The following is an 18417-nucleotide window of genomic DNA, read 5'->3' as shown; positions in this document are numbered from 1 at the left end:
CCCTTTTCAGTTTCTCATCTCAGAAGAGAGAGGGGTTGTGCAAAGGTCAGAGCACTATCAAAGCTTGTCTGTTTTTTAAAGACCGCTGACAAGTAGGTTATTTGTTTGAGTATTTATATACTTGAGAACTTAATTCCAGTTATGCAGGTTTTGCTGGTTTAGTCCAAGAACAAAACACTTTCTCAAATGAAAAAATGGATTTGTACATCTTTTCTTTGTAGATAGTTTTGGGAATGTTTATATCTGGGTAGTTGGGAATGTTTATTTTCCCAGGAACTTGTGGAAGTTCCTGTGAGAAAATTCCTTGCTCCTCTCAAGAATGGATTGTTAGCAATGTGGATGAAGCAAGTGGGAGCCCTGGACACAATAGTCATTCTCATGACAGTACTGCAGTTCTACAGGTTGGAAGGGCCGTTACCTAGGTAGGGAAGTACAACTATAAGCTTGCTAAAATGGACTTTTATTAATAGATAGATCCTGTCTACTAAGGCAAAGAAAATAGAGCTCACAGCAAGCCCCCCAAAAAATAAATGTATGTACTCCCTCTCATCTGTCTAACCTATATTTATGCACAGTAAATCTGAGGAGCAATTTTACGAGGAGTTCCCCAAACCAGAAGTGAATGCCCATCAGTTAGGTAATGTTGTCACCAGACCTTAGCCTCCACTATGTTTTAAACGTTATCACAAACTGTCATAAGAACAAAAGAAAAAAATGTATTGATAAATCTTATTTTCCCTGCTTTTCTGGAAATATATGTGAGAGTCCTTCAAGCTTCCACTTACTAGAGAAAAATTTGGTGTGTGCAGAAAGTTCCTGATCTCCGAAGGGAAAAGGGGTTGCCAGCTGAGAGAACTGTTTACCCATGGAGCTGCTTGAAGGCACTCAGTCTGGAATAATAGAAACGGGATGAAAAACAGTAGTACATGGCCCTGTATTTTTTAACATGAACTTTTTGGGTGAACTAAGACTTCATGCATTGGCAACAAATTACATGAAGGACAATGCAGGTAAATTAGTTGATCAAAGGGTGACTGAGCAGTGGATCTAAATGCAGCAGAGAAAGGCAAACAGGATTCCCAGATGAATCCAGGGAACTGCGTTCAAGATACACAAGTTAGGTCTTTTCTGGAAAGCTGTCAGTAATGTGATCATTCGTGTTCAAAAAATTAGGACTGGAATGGATAGGGTGATCTGGGGAATGGAGAGCCTATTGTATGACAGTGTATTGGAAAAGCTTGGCTTATTATCCTAACAAAATGAAGTACGAGAGGGCATATGATTCCTTTCTTATAAATACATCAGGAGACCAGTATGAGGAACAGAAAATAATTACTTAGCTAAAAGACCATGTTGGCAGAAGAGCAAATGAGTATAAATTCTCCATGAATAATGCTGGGCTGCAAATTAGAAAATTACTCTGAACTATTATAGCAATCATTTTTTGGAATGACCTTCCAGTCAGAAGGCGGGAGAAAAATTTCAAATAATTTCAAGTTGTAGGTCAAAAATGTGCGAAGGGGGATTTATTATGTGGTGTCTGTGACAGTAAAATATTGAAACAAATGATCTGGAGGTTCTTACAGCCTTATGTTGCTAATACTTCTTTTTATTAAAATATCAGGCTCTTGATTGCTTTTCAAACTTCTATGACCGCTTTTGAGGGGAGTAGGGTTGGTCAGAAAATGTGTGCTCTACGCATATTCTTTCGTACAGTAGAGCTGAAGCAGCTTTCTCTGCTTCTCTCAACATCTCCTACGGATGTCCAGAATACTGACAGATGGGCACTGCTTGTAAACATGGCACAGACTTTAGGGAAATGATGTTACTCATTTTAAGTCTTCACAAAAATTTTTCCTGGTGGTGCTACTGCTGCAGCTGCCTGTAGCAGTAACTGCAGGGCAAATCTGCTGCTGGAATTCCCTGAGGGAGACAGCCAGTGAGAAATGAAGAAGGTTGAGATTGACTGGCTGAGCAGAATTGCTCTAAAATGTTCTCTTGAAAATTTAAAAACTCACGTTCAAAAGTTACCTTAAAATAAGGGGGGTGGGATAAAATCTTTAACTTTCTTTTTGGGTAATCTTATGACAATTTTCTGCTTCTATTGGAGCTGATAGTTGGTTAGTTCTGTACCTCACATCAAAATAACTCATTCAAAATACTGAACTTAAGGCCCTCAGCAGGCAATGCATTCGGGTATCGGCAGAGGAATAATAGCAGCTTCTAGAGGGAACTTTGGTGGAGGGTGTTGTGCTGGGGACACGACTGCTCCAGCTCCAGAGGGTTTGAAATTCTGAGTTCTTGTTTTCAGCTGCTCCCATGAGTGAGAGGACTGAGGGATATCTTGTATAGAGCATTGAAAGGTCTGGGCTTGTTTAAGGCAGCAAGATTTTTTTCTGTGTTTAATATGTGAATAACCTTCTGCCATTTGAGTAAATGTTGCAATCTGGTGAGGAACTGGGACTGTTGGAAATACCTACACTAAATGCAAATATAAACTTTGTTTCTTGTAAGTAACTGGCTCATCAGTGTAAAAGGTGTCATGTTTAATTTATAGTAAGATTTCTGTAGAACTTAATGTGATCTTTATGGCAATAGATACAAATTATGAATTGCAGATTTTAGCATACTCAAAAATAGACTGTTTATTCAGTAAAGAAAAAATGGGAATTTCAATTCATTTTGTCAAGATATTCAGAGTCATAGTGCAATTTTTACTCAAGCTTTGATGCAGAAGATTGTGTTCTGGTAATTTTATATTGTCGTTGAGCTCACCATCTGATCGGTCCAGCAATATTTGCCTGAATTTATGTTGTGCGTCATATACTGAAGTGAGACTGTGTTGACTGGCTGTTCATGAGACTGTATGTGCTTTTCACCACCCTTGGCTTGTATCCTCTCAAGTGTCCCCTGAAATAAGTGGATAGAGTACAAGTTCTTTCCTTGGCTTCTCTAGCATCGTTTTTTGGCACAGGTTCTCTGATACTCATATGGAAATGAGATTTATTTTTTTTTTTTACAGCTGCCACAGGCCCTGTGAGCAGTACTGAATACTTTCATTCTAGGAAGGCATTTTTCCCTGAAATTCCAGCTTGAACACTTGCATTATAGTCTGCTGCTTCAGGGCAGCAAGATGCTCAAACACACAGACCGAGAGATTGCCAGATCAGTCATGTTTTGCTCAAGCAATATGCACAGCTAGATGGGAGGGTGGTGGTGGGGAGAAAAAGCACGAGAGAAAAGCCTGTAGATGTATTTCTACATCATATTTTCTTAATCATTCTGGAGTGAGTATTCTTTGCGATGTAATTTGTCAGAACATCTGTGTTTCCCTCGCTGCAGTTAACTGCTGTTTTTTTTGGATTGTGGAGTCTGTCTCGGTGATCTTTGCGTAGTGGAATTGTAATAGCCAGCCTGAGGTATTAGAATTTGAGCAAGTAACAACTCCCTGTCGGCTGGCCCATATAAATGAATAGCCAAAAAAGCTTAGGAATGTTCCATCAGTAGCTTGGTGACAGAAGCTAGAATTTGCCTTCTGTGACTTTTTTATTTCATAGTGAAAGCAAGCAGTGAAGAGCAGGCATCACAAGCACTTTGAAGGGGATGTTTACTCTTCAGATTTTGTGGATTGTTCCCAGCATGCAACAGACTTTAAAGGGGTGATTCCCAGAAATTATGATGGGGGGGAGAAAGAGCAATCAGCCTACTGGCTGATTGTAATGACTAAGGACTTGAAACATGATGTTATATTATATTATATAAAAATTATAACTGAGGAAATGCCTAGAACATTTAGTACCTATATAAGACTACTGAAGGTTTCTTCACATGGTTTGGGCTTTGTTCAAAAGAACTGAGAGGTGGTGGAAGAAGCCTGTATTTCATTATTTGCTACCAGTGATCATTATAATGATTGCAAAAATTTGACCTCTTAAAAAAATGGTTGACTAACAAGCATCCAACCGACCTGCAATGTGATGCTGCCTCTCAGTCAGCACTTACCACTGTGGGGGACTCTGAGCGGGTGAGTGCTGTGTCACTTCCCTGTCATGCCTGCATTGCAGCTGAGAACCCATCATGTTTCAGACCCCTGCAATGCTTGAACCATTACTTGTAGGTGTTTCTTCATGGGTGCAAACTGTGTGCACTGAAACTGCAGTGCAAAGGTCATCTTTTGCTAGCAGCTGTTCACAAGGGGAGTGACGATGATCTCATGGCGCAAAACAAGAATGCTTTGCAGCATAGGTCTGCATTAACTCTTAGCTGAGAGTTAACTGGGTGCAGCAATATAGAGCTTTTTCTTCTTCTTGAGAAGCAATGTACTGCAGCAACTGATCCTGGCAGAGTATCTGTACCCCGAGTTTCAATAAAGAGCAAATTAATCACTAGTAGCAGAAGAGCATCTATTTTTAATGATGCTAAGACTCAAATGTTAATTATCTCTAATTTATAAAGACCATTTTTCTTCGTCACTTTTAATCTCTCACAAAACCTTACAGTTGACAGATCTTTCTCAGTGGGGGAAAAAAAGTTGTTTCAAATAGGTTAAAAAAACCTGAATCTAGTGCTCGTGCTGTGTACTATGTTAACAAGGTGAATAAACAGTTTCTTCCTTCCATTTTTTCATTGCATACACTGAAAACATATTAAAGATTACTTAGATTTATATGGCTAGATTTGACAGCTTTTTCATATTTATGTTGACTCGAAAAGATAAATCAAAGTTAGGACTTTGCCTTCAAGGATTAGTTATTTATCATATGAATAGCTGTGGAAGAGAGTAGACCTGGATATAGGGAGGCTGTTATAACTGTGTTTCAAATGTGTGATTGTCAGCTTTGTGTATTTCAGTTTTGGAGCATACTGGGGAAGAAGCTGTGTATGTGATCTTAGTGCTTTGTCAGGGAAAGAGCGTTAACAGGAGCTGCCTTTTTTTCCTCCTAGCACATCTTCAGTACAGTCAGTTCTTAGTTGTGTTTGGTAATCTGCAGACTGAGTGTCGGCAGCTGGAGCTGTGAGCCATGCAGAGTCGGGCCCTGTACCCAAGCTGTAACCTCCTCCTGGAATCTGAGCTACAGTGGGCCATTGTATGGATACGGTCTGTATTGTTTTGTGTAGAGGCACAGTGCAAGGTAGTACAGCTCTGGTATGGCTGGCAATTATGCTGAATTGGTAATAAGCCTTGGTGGATCTGATCCTCTGTAGCATGTCCCAAAGCGCTCATAATGTATAGATTTTTCTGTCACTTGGTCTATTCCAGCTTCCATTTGGATGTTGCGGAGGTGGCATGTTTTTTGTGATACTCTCAATACAGCGAGGGTCCCTAAGTAAACTGTTATTTCTGAACTGTGGACTTCAGTTTTTTGAAGGCAATTCTGATCATATGCCCAAGCTGTAAAAATAAACAAACAAAACAGTATTGGTAATCAAAAACTCAAGGCTTTTGTGGTTTTCTGCTCGTTACTCATACACCTGGTTATGCACCTACATAAGCTATTAGGTTCTGTTAACCTCAGTCTTTGCTTATCTTGTCCCATGTTTTGGTCCTCTTCTCTAGAAAGCATGCAACGATGCAGCCTACATAGAGAAGAGAAAGATACTCAGTTGTAGAGAAGCTGGAAAGAAAAGCAGTTTATGTTGATTCTTGGAGGCTGAGAAGTTTCTATTTTCTATTATCCTCATACTATTTCTTGAAAAGTGTGCCTGGAGGTAGTACATAGTCTCAGTGCTGCACAAATGAATGATTCTGATTCCATGCTCTGCAAGAGAGTCATGATCAAACACTGCATCCAACTGTATACAGATACGCCTGCCCTTCTGTTTGACCCTTTCAGATAAATAAACAGCTGAAACTGTCACTTGGTATACAGCAAATAACAGGGGCATACATATAGTATGGAAAGTCCCACTTTCCCTACTATAGATAGTAGGGAAATATATATATATAAATTAAATATTTTATAAGTTTTATTTTCTATTTTATTACTATATTATGTAATAAACATGTATATTATAGCACTGCAAAAGCATTGCAGTAAAGTTGATATAACTTATGTTCCCTTTACTTGTTTTCATCTTACATTTAATTTTACTATTTGTTAGTATCTCTGCATAGCAACTTTTCTACTGGAACTGTAAACCCTGCAATACTACATGCGTGCCTATTGGGAAAAGATTTTCTTTTTTGCTTTATGTGGACTCTTAGAAATACTTATGCACTAAAGGCTGGAAAATGACTGTATTAGCATTGTCCTCTCTCCAATGAGCAGGTATCCACCAAGTATTGATGGAAGTGTTTTACTTTGCTGACCGCGCTATGTTGATTGAACTATTTAGCAAATTGTTCATCTATATGATGAAAATAAATAGCTGGTAAATGTACAGTGTCTCATCAATATCTTCTTTTAAAAATTAATTTGCTGCGTGTACTGGAGTGGGATCTATCCTTTAAAAGCTGATCGATACTGTTGCAGAACCTAGTAACAATTTCAGCATTTTCAGCTCACCCAGCACATATACATGAAGCTACAACTTCTCTGACTGAAAAGTTACAAGAAATATAGTTACTCCCCGATTCTGATGGGTGGTGCCACACGGCTGGCAGGCGGGCGGTGGTGGTGAGGATGGGGACTGACTGTCCACAGCAGCTGTCTGTGGAGTTGTGGTGGTTGTGTTAGCAGAGTTCAGTGCTCATTTTCGGTGCAAAAGGGCCTGTGGGGGAAAGGAAGGTGCAGATGGTCACTGTCCCAGAGCACCTCCAGGTAACCTAAAGGTAAAATTGTCTGCACGTGTTGTGTTCTTATACCTCTGCCAGAGTTGTACTTCTGGAGTGAAATTATGAATGCCTTCCTGGGAGGTGCTATGTTGAAAGAGTACAAGTCAATTCTTCAGTGGCTACTTTCAGTAGTATCTCTTATCCTATGCTTTGCCTGATGTGGTGTGTACCTAGTTATTGTGAGATGCCAGGAGCGTATAACAGTGGTGACAGCACAGTGCATTTGAGTAGCCAACAGCAGTAAGTACTGGGAAGTCATTGGAAGCCACTGGTGATTTGTTGAGGTAAATCTAGAGGAACTGAGAAAAGGATCTAGCATTATTTCTTTGCAAAAGTTAAGTGCCTTCTGAACATGGCCTTTGAACATAAACTGCAATGCAAAGGCTTTAATTAAGGGCAGGCACAAAAGTTTCAGTAATGATAATGATTCAGTCTTCTGAACTTGGACAGTGTGTGTGGATGTGGCTTAGACTGCCGTGAATGACTGAAAGAAATGTTCTTTTTAATCGTGTAAAGCTGCCTTTTACTAAAGGACAGTTAATTAAAGCTGAATTTAGCATTTATACCTAGAGAAATTTGACACTTGGATATGTCTGTGATAAATGCACTAGAAAACATAAGGATAGCTACTCATTGCATATTGTTCTGTATGAGATTTAAAGAAAACTAAATGTATGATGAATATCCATTCTAGTGCACTCCTATTCTAGTGCACTATTCTAGTTCTTCCTGGTACGACAAGCTGTGGTGTATGCAAGATAGCTGTATTATTTTACAAACTAAATTGCTGGAATGAATATGTATCACAAGCATTTTGCATTTGACCTAGGTTACAAGCTGTCTGTCTTCCTTACTTTTTTAATCTCTTCATGCATCTCTTGTCTGGGAAGGTAAGGCTGTAATGTGTGTTATTCCAGGGAAGTTCAGTCTTACCCCGATTCTGAATAAACTCACTGTTCACATGTTTGCATTTTTGCTAAGGAAAACCTAGAGCAAATAATGAGAAAACTGAAATTCTAACAGAATAATGAATGCTTGAGATTAAAATCTACCTTTTTGTTTGTATTTATATTTTGTAGTTGGTTTAGAATACTGTTGGGGCCATTATGGAAAAGTTGGTTTATGACAAGGTTTTAAAAAGTGCAGCAGTTTGTTTAATCAGGTAATGTGCTGGGAGAATGTTTGCTTTTTCAAATCCTTTCTATTTCTTTCTTCTTTTTTTTTCTCTTTCATTTTGAGGATTGGGACTAGAGCTGAGTTCTTTTTTATGTTTTGTATTTGGTTGTGAACTGTCTGACTTTGAGTTTGTAATGATGCTTGCCTGGGCCTATGTGGACATCTTGTAGTGGGACTCTGGTAATTGCAGTATTCTGAGAGTTTAAGTAAGTTTGGGAGCTCAACCAGTAGACAACATGAAAGAGACCAGACTATAAATCCCATATATGTATTTATGTAAACATATACGACTTCTCTTTTTAATGAATATTTTAAAACTGTTTCTCAAAACAAAAAGTAAAAGCACACACCCTTGGATCAAAAAATCCAGTTTCCTTTCAAAAGGAATAGATTTCAGAGAAAAGAGAGGCTCAGTCTAATGCCAGTCCCCCCAGATGCAGTATTTATGTACATTTGGCTGTATGACTACTCGTTGTAAAATGATTAAAACCAAATGAAAACAAACAAACAAACAAAAAAACATGCAGCTGAGCCAAAAAAGTATTTTAGTACTGAAAACTGAAGTTTGTGGAAACTTTTTCTACTCCTTTCATTGTGGCACTAATGAAATTGAGCTTGGAACTGCAAACAAGCAACAGAAATTTTTTCCTTATTTAACTGCATTTGGAATGACGAAATGTGTTTTTGTTGTGTGGAAGGCTTATACTGTAGGCTTGTCAGGTTTTGACATCCCTTTCCACTTCTCTGCTGGGTCAGAAACACAGAAGTAAGTTCTCCTGAACTGATTTTATCCAGCAAAAGAAGTAATGAATGTTCTGTGATTCTAAGTGTATGTTTGATTGCATTGATTTCAATAAGCATAAAAGGTGTTTGGGCTTCCTCTTGCTTTAAAGCACGCCTTAGTATCATGCAAAAATAATTACACATGTTTTAAAATACTTGCTGAACCGCTTCTGGGTTACAAATGCATCTTCTTATAAATCAGTGATGAAGGGGAAGGTTCATTCTTAAATTACTGGTTTGTGTTTCTTGAATAAATATCCATAATAATTAGCAAATGGAAATACCTCCCTTCCATGTTGGGCCAGATGTTACCTTTTTGAGACTAGCATATAGAACAGCTTGTTAACATCTTAAAATGACGTCGGATTTTTGGCCTGGCATTAATACCTCGTCGTTCTATTAAGAAATAGACCTGCTGTAAGTCATTTCCCCAGGCCCCAAAAGGGTAAGATGGGTGTCACCAACAAGGAAATATCAGTAATTCTATTTTCATCAGTGACTTGAAATATTTACAGGTAAATTTTACATAGGAATTTTGTGTTGAAAATTTTGTACTAGTGTTCTGTAGAAAGAGGTGGACACCTGGAGATGTTCAAGGAACGTGTGGATGAGGCATTGTGGGACATGGTTTAATGGGCATGGTGGTGTTTTTTGGTTGATGGTTGGACTTGATGATCTTACAGGTCTTTTCCAACCTTAGTGATTCTGTGAAAGCCAAATGCCTCAGAGTTGCTGATGTTATATTAGTGGAAAAAAAAAAATGTAAAATTACATCCAGATGAGGACTCCCACAGATTTCTAAAGTCTGCTGGCCCTTGTTAAATTAATTATAGCATTTCTTTATTATCTTCAGGCTTTTGTGGAAAAAAAACCCCTGTTCTCACTGTAGAGAATCAAGGGATAAGAGCTGACTGAAAAAAGCTATGGTTCTACTTTGTCATGTTTCTGTGGTAGATTTTTGGTTGGCCCTTTCTAACAACATGTTGTATTTAGGATAACAGACAGACAAGTAGAATTATCTTTGTTTTAAAGGAGGCTTTTCTTTTTGTATGGTGAGTTGCAGCTAGAATAAAATAATTAAGGGACACATTTGAGGGCGTGGGACAAATGGAGTCTTTTGCTGATGGATTTGCAAAATGAGTTTGAGTTTTACTTTGAAATCAAGCCAAAAATTTGTCCTTGGGGGCCGTGCTGTAAATGGAGATCTGTTATTTAGGCTAGGTAATCAAACAGATGTGAATGCTCGGTACATGCCTCCCTTGTGTGTTGCTGAACCTGGCATGCTTTTACCAGCAAGCTAATCCAATAGGCTGTTTTGGCTCAGGCAGACCATGTTAGGAGGGGTGTTACAGAGGTTTTCTTATAATTTTTTTATCTCATTTTTACTATTTAATCAGTTCTTTGTTCTCAACCACCATTCAACAATAAAATTATATAGATGCTAAACCCACCCCCCACCCCACCCCCCAAAAGAACCTCATACTGTATTTTGAGAAATACAGAAGTAAGAGGAAATCAGGTTGTCCCATATTTTGTCTTGTGAAATGAAAGTAGTTGTGTACAATGGCAGCTCTACCCTGCAGAAAATTCAGGCACAACTGGAGGCCCTGTGTAGGGGATAATGCAGGGACTTGCCTTCTGTGAATGCCTGCAAATATCTGTCACCTCAAAGATGTTCAGGAAGTGGTAGGAGGAGACAGGGCCACACATTGTGTGAGACTGGCAATCAGGATGTCTGTTGCAGATCAGCCTGCAAAAGCAAGTACTTATTTGGAGAAAATACTTTTTAATGTATTGTATTCTTTCATTTGTGGTTGAAAAATTTGGTTCCAGATAACAACTTCAGGTGAAGAATTCTGGCATTCAAGTTAGAGCCAAAGAGTCTGATTTTAGGAAAGGAACAACTGAGCACAGCCTTTCTCCCTTTAGAGAATCAGGAAAGTTTGAAATGATACATAGGTAGTGAGAGACTTTCTCCACAGGAACCAGAAGATATTGTGCTGAAATTATTAATTAATTGTTATTAAATTATATATACCTCCCTTTAAATTTATCTCCAAAATGTAGAAAGTATGAGGAAAAAATGCACGAGCGCTTCTTTCATTCTTATTAGAAAGTAATGTTTGATTTGCCTTTTCTTTTCTTTCCTCTCTCAGGTCTGCACCAGTGTCCTACCTGATCACAAGGAGCCAAGAGCAGATGTTGGAGTAAGCAATTTTTTTGAGTGATTTTTTTTTTTTTTTTCCACCTCATCAGCTGACACAGGCACCCAATGAAGAGAAATGGTGTTCTGCCTAACTACTAAACAGGGGCTGGCAAGCTTTTTTAATAGCAGAAGTTGGGTTAAATGAATAAGAAGCTCAAGGCAGGAGTAATAGTCTCAGTGATTGATGTAATCCCATTCATATATTTCTTGAAAATCCTTTTCAACTGAAATTATCCTGAGGCAAGCACAACTATCTAGACCTCCTGCTACTGCCATACAAGCAATCTGGATGAGACTGAGAGCTTGGAATCGCATTGCCTCAATGAGTCTGGCCTGTTGGCTGCTAGTTTTCATGTGCAAAGTATAAAAAGTTCTGCTATAGAAGTTGACTTGGGGTTCACCTTAAGAAATTACACTAGTGACATATGGAGGACTTATTTTTCTGTGTAGGTCTGTAGAACTTTTGGCAAAGGCATTGGGATGTCATTTCTGGGTCTGAGAAGGCTAGAACCTCCCAGACAATCTGGGCACCTCATGGAGGTGGGAAATATTGGTCCTGCAAGAGCTGAATAAAAGACCAAACACCATCTGGTGCAGGTATCAGACCTATGTCTGCAAAGACTTAAAGTAACTGGATTTATAAATTTTTAGCCTAAGATGTTGACTTCCTGCATTACCAGGGCTTCCTTGGCGCAGTTTCCAGGACTTTAGCTAGTGTTTGAAAAATCTGTAGCTTGGCAGCAAGTTCAATCTTAGTGAAATAATCAACGTGTTTCAACTTTTCATATAGCTATTACAGAGACTTTTCTCTTTGGCTAGCTGAGATTATTCATCAAACTACTCACGGCACATATCTTAAGATTTATAATTGTAAGCACCCCACTAGCAAAATTACAGAGGAACATTACTCTGTAATTAGCACTACAGCAGCAGTCCTGTTTAAAGCCTACTTTTCAAGCCTCTCCAAGTCACATGTGCAAAGTTAGGTTGGTTTGTAGACTGCCAGTTCAGGCCCCAGGGTAGACTATTTGTATCTAAATCAGTATGGAAAAAATACTCACCAGCAATTGTTTGAAATTAGACCCCTTGAACATTAGCATAACTCTCTTCATTTGGGTCATGGGATCATACACAATTTTATTTAATTTTTAAAATAACTCCTAATTGTATTGTCAAGCAAAGAAAATTTTATTCTAAATAAGCATAAAAATATGAAACAGACAAATAGGTTGAATTTTTTAAGCCCATAAAATTAGTTACCTTTAATTTCGTGACCCTGGAGAAATAGATATGACACTCGGGGATGGTTAAAGGGTACAACGACCAAAGCTTCTAGATTGTCTAAGAGAGCAGTGTCATTGCTTCTTAGCTCTGATCATATGAGGACTCTGAGGTAGGGTTCTTAAATGGATTTATAGTTATATGGTGCTGCAGAAAGAAGCCCCAAGTGACCCAACCTATATCAGTTTCATTCCAAATATCCCTCTCCCTTTTTCCAAATGGTAAGGTTGCAAATACAAGCACTCAGATGCCATGAAATGCCAGAATAAAGGCTGCTGTATAGACGTTGTGCTGTGGAATGTATTCTTATTGTACTAAGAAGGATATGCTCTTGTAAAGATAACTAATCTGAGCTAACCATGCCACCATAGGGTTTTAGTGAAGAAACACTGTCATGTTGACCAATCTAAAGGAAGACAGAACTATCTGTGTGTTCACTCTAGCAAGGCTGTGCATCACCATGTGTCGCACCTGGACATATTTCTTGTAAAAGTGTATGTTTCATTTTGGCAGTGAAAACTAACGATGATCTTTGCTTGTACGGCTGTGGTATTTTTCTCTATGTATTTCCTATAGACCTTTTTCCTTCCTTACTTCCTGTTCAGCTCTTCCCAAATCCACTGTTTTCCCAGCCTTCCCTAGACTCTCAGCTTGTGTCGTCTTTTCCTTTGCTGCTTAAGTGCCAACCGAACCACGCGAAAATCCAAGCCTGTGTCATTGATAGGAATAAGCCATAACTGATGACTTAGATTACCAAATTGTAGAACAGTGTTGGTGCTACCTAAATCGAGAATTGTGATATGAACTGTACATTTTATGTGCAAGAAAACCTGTCTTAGCGTAGAGCTTTATTGTTAGCATTCAAACACTTGATACCCAGCTGGCCTTCCTGAAAGAAAGCAGGCTGCACGGTTTTTTTTACCAGAGGAAGTTACGCTTTTTCAATAGCAATGAATTCTTTTCTCTTTTTCCCTGAAGGGGGGGAAAGTTGCTCTCAGCATGCAGCCTGTGTTGACTCAGAGCAATTTGATTCTTCTTTAATTTGTATATCCAAGAAGATATATAATTTAGCCTGGAATTTTACTTTGCCATTCCAACAGTAGAGTAAAATTAGTGTAATGTAATAAAACCAAACTTTGTGTACTTCTTCCTGTTTTCGTGCAAAAATTCAACATAATCTTATGATCTCATTATAATTTATTCAGAGCAAGTGATATTGAGTTGTATATTTGAAAGATAAATGGAAAGAAAATGGCTGTAGACTGTTATTTTTTTTCCCATTGTTCCCAGGGCAAGAACACTACTGTTCACCAAGTTGACCAAATGAGATTTTAGCCATGAGCAGTGGGGTATGAGCAGAGGTTAAAAAATAACCAAAAAGCAGAAGATGATGCATTTGTTTTCCTCTTTGCACTATTTTCTTGATAATGTATGAAGGTGATTTTGACAGAAGGAAAAGATATAGTGGTGTACCTTGATTTAACTTTAGACATTCTAATTTCATTAGCACATTTCTCTGCACTTGTACTGCAATGAATAGGTCCACCTTACAATGGAAATAAAGGAAACAAGAACTTACAAACACTGCCATAAATTAGAGGAATATAACATTTCTATTAATAAACTTGCACTGAACTCAATGTAAAAATACATTCATATTTGGAATGCATAGATGGTAGTGCCCAAGGCTTGAGGGAAAACCATAGCAAGAACAACTTTGGTGAAACATTGAAAACTTAGCATTTCTTGTAATTTAGAAATATAGAAAGAAGATGCAAAATGCCAATGCTTGTACTGAAAGAAAATTTTCTGTGGCTGTACATTTTACAACCTGTTATTTTGTCAGGTTTCAGGCTGCTCTTAATGAAAAAGAGAGAGGTTCCTGCCTGTAAAACCAGAGTTTAACAATTTACTGATAATCATGCTACAGGTGCATAAGAAATTTCTATCGGATAGTGTGTCAAACTACTATATTGGAATGTAATATTTTTCTAGGTACCAAAGAAATATTTCCAAGTGTGAGACCAAAAAAACTAACAGTTAAAACTTAAAACATTAATGGAGATGTTATCTTTCTTTCCGCTTTGTTTTGTAGCGAAGCTTCCTGGGCTGTACAACTTTTAGAGTAGGAGACTTGGTAAAGTCAAAGGAGCAACAGTTGACCCTTACCCTCAGGTAAGTGTTTTCCTCTGTTGTAAACCATGTTGAATTAATAACCCATGGCATTTTGCATCCAAAGAGCAGCAACGAAGTTGGTGAAGGGTCTAGAGAACAAGTCTTAGGAGGAGCGGCTGAGGAAATGGGTTGTTTAGCCTAGAGAAAAGGAGGCTCAGGGGAGACTTTAGGGCTCTCTACAACTACCTGAAAGGAGGTTGTGGCGAGGTGGGTGTCGGTCTTTTTTCCCAAGAAACAAGTGTTAGGATGAGAGGAAATAGCCACAAGTTGCATCAGGGGAGCTTTAGATTGGATATTAGGAAAAATTTCTTCACTGAAAGGGTTGTCAAGCACTGGAACAGGCTGCCCAGGGAAGGGGTTGAGTCACCATCCCTGGAGGTATGTAAAAGACACGTAGATGCAGCACTTACAGACGTGGTTTAGTGGTGGTCTTGGCAGTGTTAGGTTTATGGTTGGACTCAATGATCTTAAAGGTCTTTTCCAACCTAAATGATTCTATAATTGCTGCTTGACTGTGTTTTGAAACGTCGTATTACTTCAGGTATGTTAGATGTCAGCTTGAAGTGCTTCTATTTCTAACATGCGCAAAGGCAAAATGAAATACCAATTCTTTAAGCTGGAGCTTGCCGTGTGTCAGATTAGGAGAGGTTAGTAATTTTTTTGGTATGATTACCTATGGAAGAATTGCAGAGAACTTGAAGTAGGGGATGTTCTTTCAAAGTTTCCTTTAGAAAGGAGCATAAGGTTCTCAGTTTCATTTGATGTGTGTGGTTTAAAGAATTAATGCTGTACAGTTTGCTGGTTTGGTTACTAAGCACATTTAAAGACAGTGGACCTAATGACTCAAGGCTTCTCTCATGAAATTGGTTGCAGTCTCCTAAACACATTGTTACATGCAGCCAAACTCAAATGGCAGTGGGGGAGTGATGTACAACTCCAGTGGCACAGGGTACAGAGCTGCAGGAGAGTCAGAGCCGGTGTTCGAAAACTAGGGCTGGGCTGAACAGATATTTCTTAAGGCTGTGCAGTGAAGAAAAAAAAAAATAAAAATCAGTTTTCACTCCTGATGCTGACTTGCATGGCTTTAAGATGAATCAAGGTACAAATCAAAACTTTTTGAAGGTTACATTTTGAAGGAAAACCTTTTAGGCAGTGATTTTCAGAATGAATTCATTGGACTTTATATAGTGCAGGGATTTTGTTGAGCTGATTTTTGCAAGCACAATGGAGGCTTATTTGGGATTACTGGGTAGGTACAGGTAAGCTTCACAGAGCAACTGCCCAAACTCACCATGTTTCTACATAGGCAAAATTTTGGGAAGAAAGAAGCTGTGACTAGAAAAACTGAGACACTGGTATTTGTTCTGCCTGGGATATTGTACATACGTGCTGTAGAAAAGATGTGTTACATTCTTTATCCTTTGCACATGAAGCCAGCCTTGATTTGGCTGAAGGCCCAAATTATGACACATTCAGCGATGTTGTGGTACTGTCACTATGTCAAGGACACTGTATTTTTTTTGAAACGGAAACTTCTTGAAGCATTTTGATTTTATTACTGCGCCTGCCTTCCTATTATGACAATAGTAGTTGCATGCATGTGTAGTTTACAGGGCAAAGCTAACAAAATGTCTTGATTTTAATTTCTCCCAAACACAGAAAATGCCATGCCTAAGAAGCAGATAGCTGTTGTCTAACAAACAAAACCGATCAGATAAAATGTGAACTGACTCTATGGAAATGTATAGCTAGATAAACAAATACCAACTTAGTGTTTCTAAGAGTCTGTTCTTACAGAATTTCAAGTTGTCTCAAGTTCTTTGGGACAAACTTTGCCTTTCTGATTGACATATTGAAAACTTGATCTGAAAGAATGCCTCTGACAGGTGCCATAATAATTGACAGAATGTAAAGTTTCAGGAAACTTGGAAAAGAGTAAGTATTTTGTATCTAACCCATCTAATTTGTAAACAAAAGTTGAGATGGGTAACTAATAAGCAGTAGATGACAGATTGCCAGGTTAGTTTCAGCTGAACCTCTAAGCCTTTTCAGATTTGTTTTTAATTAGTATTTTTAGTCTTGTGTGTCTTCTTTGTGTAGCTAATGCTAAAAGACAAATACTATACCAATTCAAATTAATTTGCAGATACATTAAATGGTAGGTTTTAGTTGGTTAGATTTTTTTTTTTAAAGAAAAAAATCCTAACCTTTTAAATGTGGGATTGTTTCCTGATTATGGCTATGCAGCAGCAAAAAATCAGTAGAAATTATCCACATTTCTTCAACGGCAGTTTAACCAGAGCAGTCTAGCAATCTGAACTTGCTTTCCTCTAATTGCCCTATTATATTAGTATCCCTCAGGAGGATAGGGAATATACCAAGGGCCTTGTCAGAGCATGCAATTCTGTTTAATTCTTGTTGATATACTTTGGATGGGAGTTTATCAGGGGGTGCCTGTGATTAAGATACTCCTTTGTTAGATCTGAAGTAGAGATTTAAGGATCCAGAAATAGCTCTGTGGTGTGCCCTGTGAATATTGGTGTAATTATAGAATCTGGTTACTTTGTCACTGTTTATTTCAGTTATTATGTCTTGCCATTGTCTTTCTGAGGTACAATGTAACAATATAAAAGTGTTTTTAAAGGAATTTTCTTGTATTTTTCTCAGTTATTTTGTGGAGGGCTGGCATACACCTAGAACTCCTTACTGCCGACAAACCGCGCTCTACTTTTTCCCTTTCCCCTACCATTGTATCTTAATAGTGATTAGGGACACAAGTTACAAAACCTCTGCAAAAGAAGGTTTTATGTTGATTGTTCGTTCTTCTCTGTAAAGGTGCCCTATACTAATGGCTGAGTGGTTACTGTAGCTGTGTGCACCTATATCTAATCATCAAAACCTAAACAGGTTAATTTGTAGAATTGCTTCAATGCTGGCAATGTACACAACTGATGTTGGCAGAGGAATTTGGCTACTAGAGACTTTTGGGACTGCATTTTTATAAAAACAGAAATGCCTTCTATAGACTTGAGTGTTTCATTTTGCAATGGTAATGCAATGCTTTCTCATAGGGTTGTGATGGTGAACAGGATAAAATGGGCTATTGAATAAAACAAAAGCCATATCAGTAGCAGAATATTTCTTAATATTGATAATATGTTGCAGTGTATCCAAATTAAAAAAAAAAAAACAAACAAGCATACATCCTTTTTTATCTGTAAATGAGTTAGGTATACCAATTGCTATTTTAGTAATTAATACTGATTTTTTTTTTTGGTTGATTTACAGTTTAAGTTCAGTTTAGAGGATCTTTTTGTCATGCCTTTCTTTTAAGAACAGCACAATGTAGTTTTTTTTGCTTGGTTGAGATCTGTGGCCTTTTGTAAGGGGCTAGCAATTAGTACTTTCATTAGCTGCTTCCCCTGTGGTGGTAGTTTGCCCTGTTTCCAGGAAGGTCCTCTTTAGCTTGGGTGATTTTGGTATCATTTCCAGTCAGTTACATGTAAGAAGCAGTGAAGGAAAAAGATAGTAGTGCTGTTCTGTGCTCTCTGTAAAAATAAGGTCTATCTGTGTCTGAGATGCTCCTCTTAGTAGACAGTACAAAAGTGCAAGTAGGCTACTTCAATATGAAACTAGGGTAATATCAATACCACTCGGATCCTTTGGGCCCTGTAAGCAGGAACTTCATAGTGATGGAGCTAACCGTACAAAAAAACCTAGGATGGAGTGCATGAATTATACAGATTATCTGAGAGAATGTGCTTGTCGATGTCTGTCAGCTGTGTACTATACAGACTTTCTTCAAACATGTACTTGACCTCTTGGAAAACATCTATTTGTCTGTCAATCTGCTTTTTTTACCCATCTTATTTTCATTATTCTTGGGCAGGACCGAACCTATTTCCTTTAAATAAAGGAGATAAACCATAGTTATTTTTGGAAAGTTCAAAACAATAACTCCAAGAATCCATTAAAGAAAGTTCCCCCAACTTCCTTCCCTCCTAACGCTGTCCTGCAAGCA

The 18417-nt window shown here is 38.2% G+C and overlaps 1 protein-coding gene across 1 annotated transcript in view; it reads left to right on the top strand.

Annotated features, from left to right (window-relative positions):
- Positions 1-18417, top strand: part of INPP4B (inositol polyphosphate-4-phosphatase type II B) — a 274537-nt gene that overhangs the window by 144777 nt on the left and 111343 nt on the right. Inside the window, 2 exon segments of the mRNA XM_059827010.1 lie at positions 10891-10941; positions 14317-14396. Of these exon segments, the coding sequence (XP_059682993.1) occupies positions 10891-10941; positions 14317-14396 (131 nt within the window).

Source organism: Gavia stellata, chromosome 19 (assembly GCF_030936135.1).
Source record: "Gavia stellata isolate bGavSte3 chromosome 19, bGavSte3.hap2, whole genome shotgun sequence".
NCBI lineage: Eukaryota > Metazoa > Chordata > Aves > Gaviiformes > Gaviidae > Gavia > Gavia stellata.
Note: the sequence above shows the minus strand (reverse complement) of the source record. Positions and strands in the feature narration are given on the sequence as shown.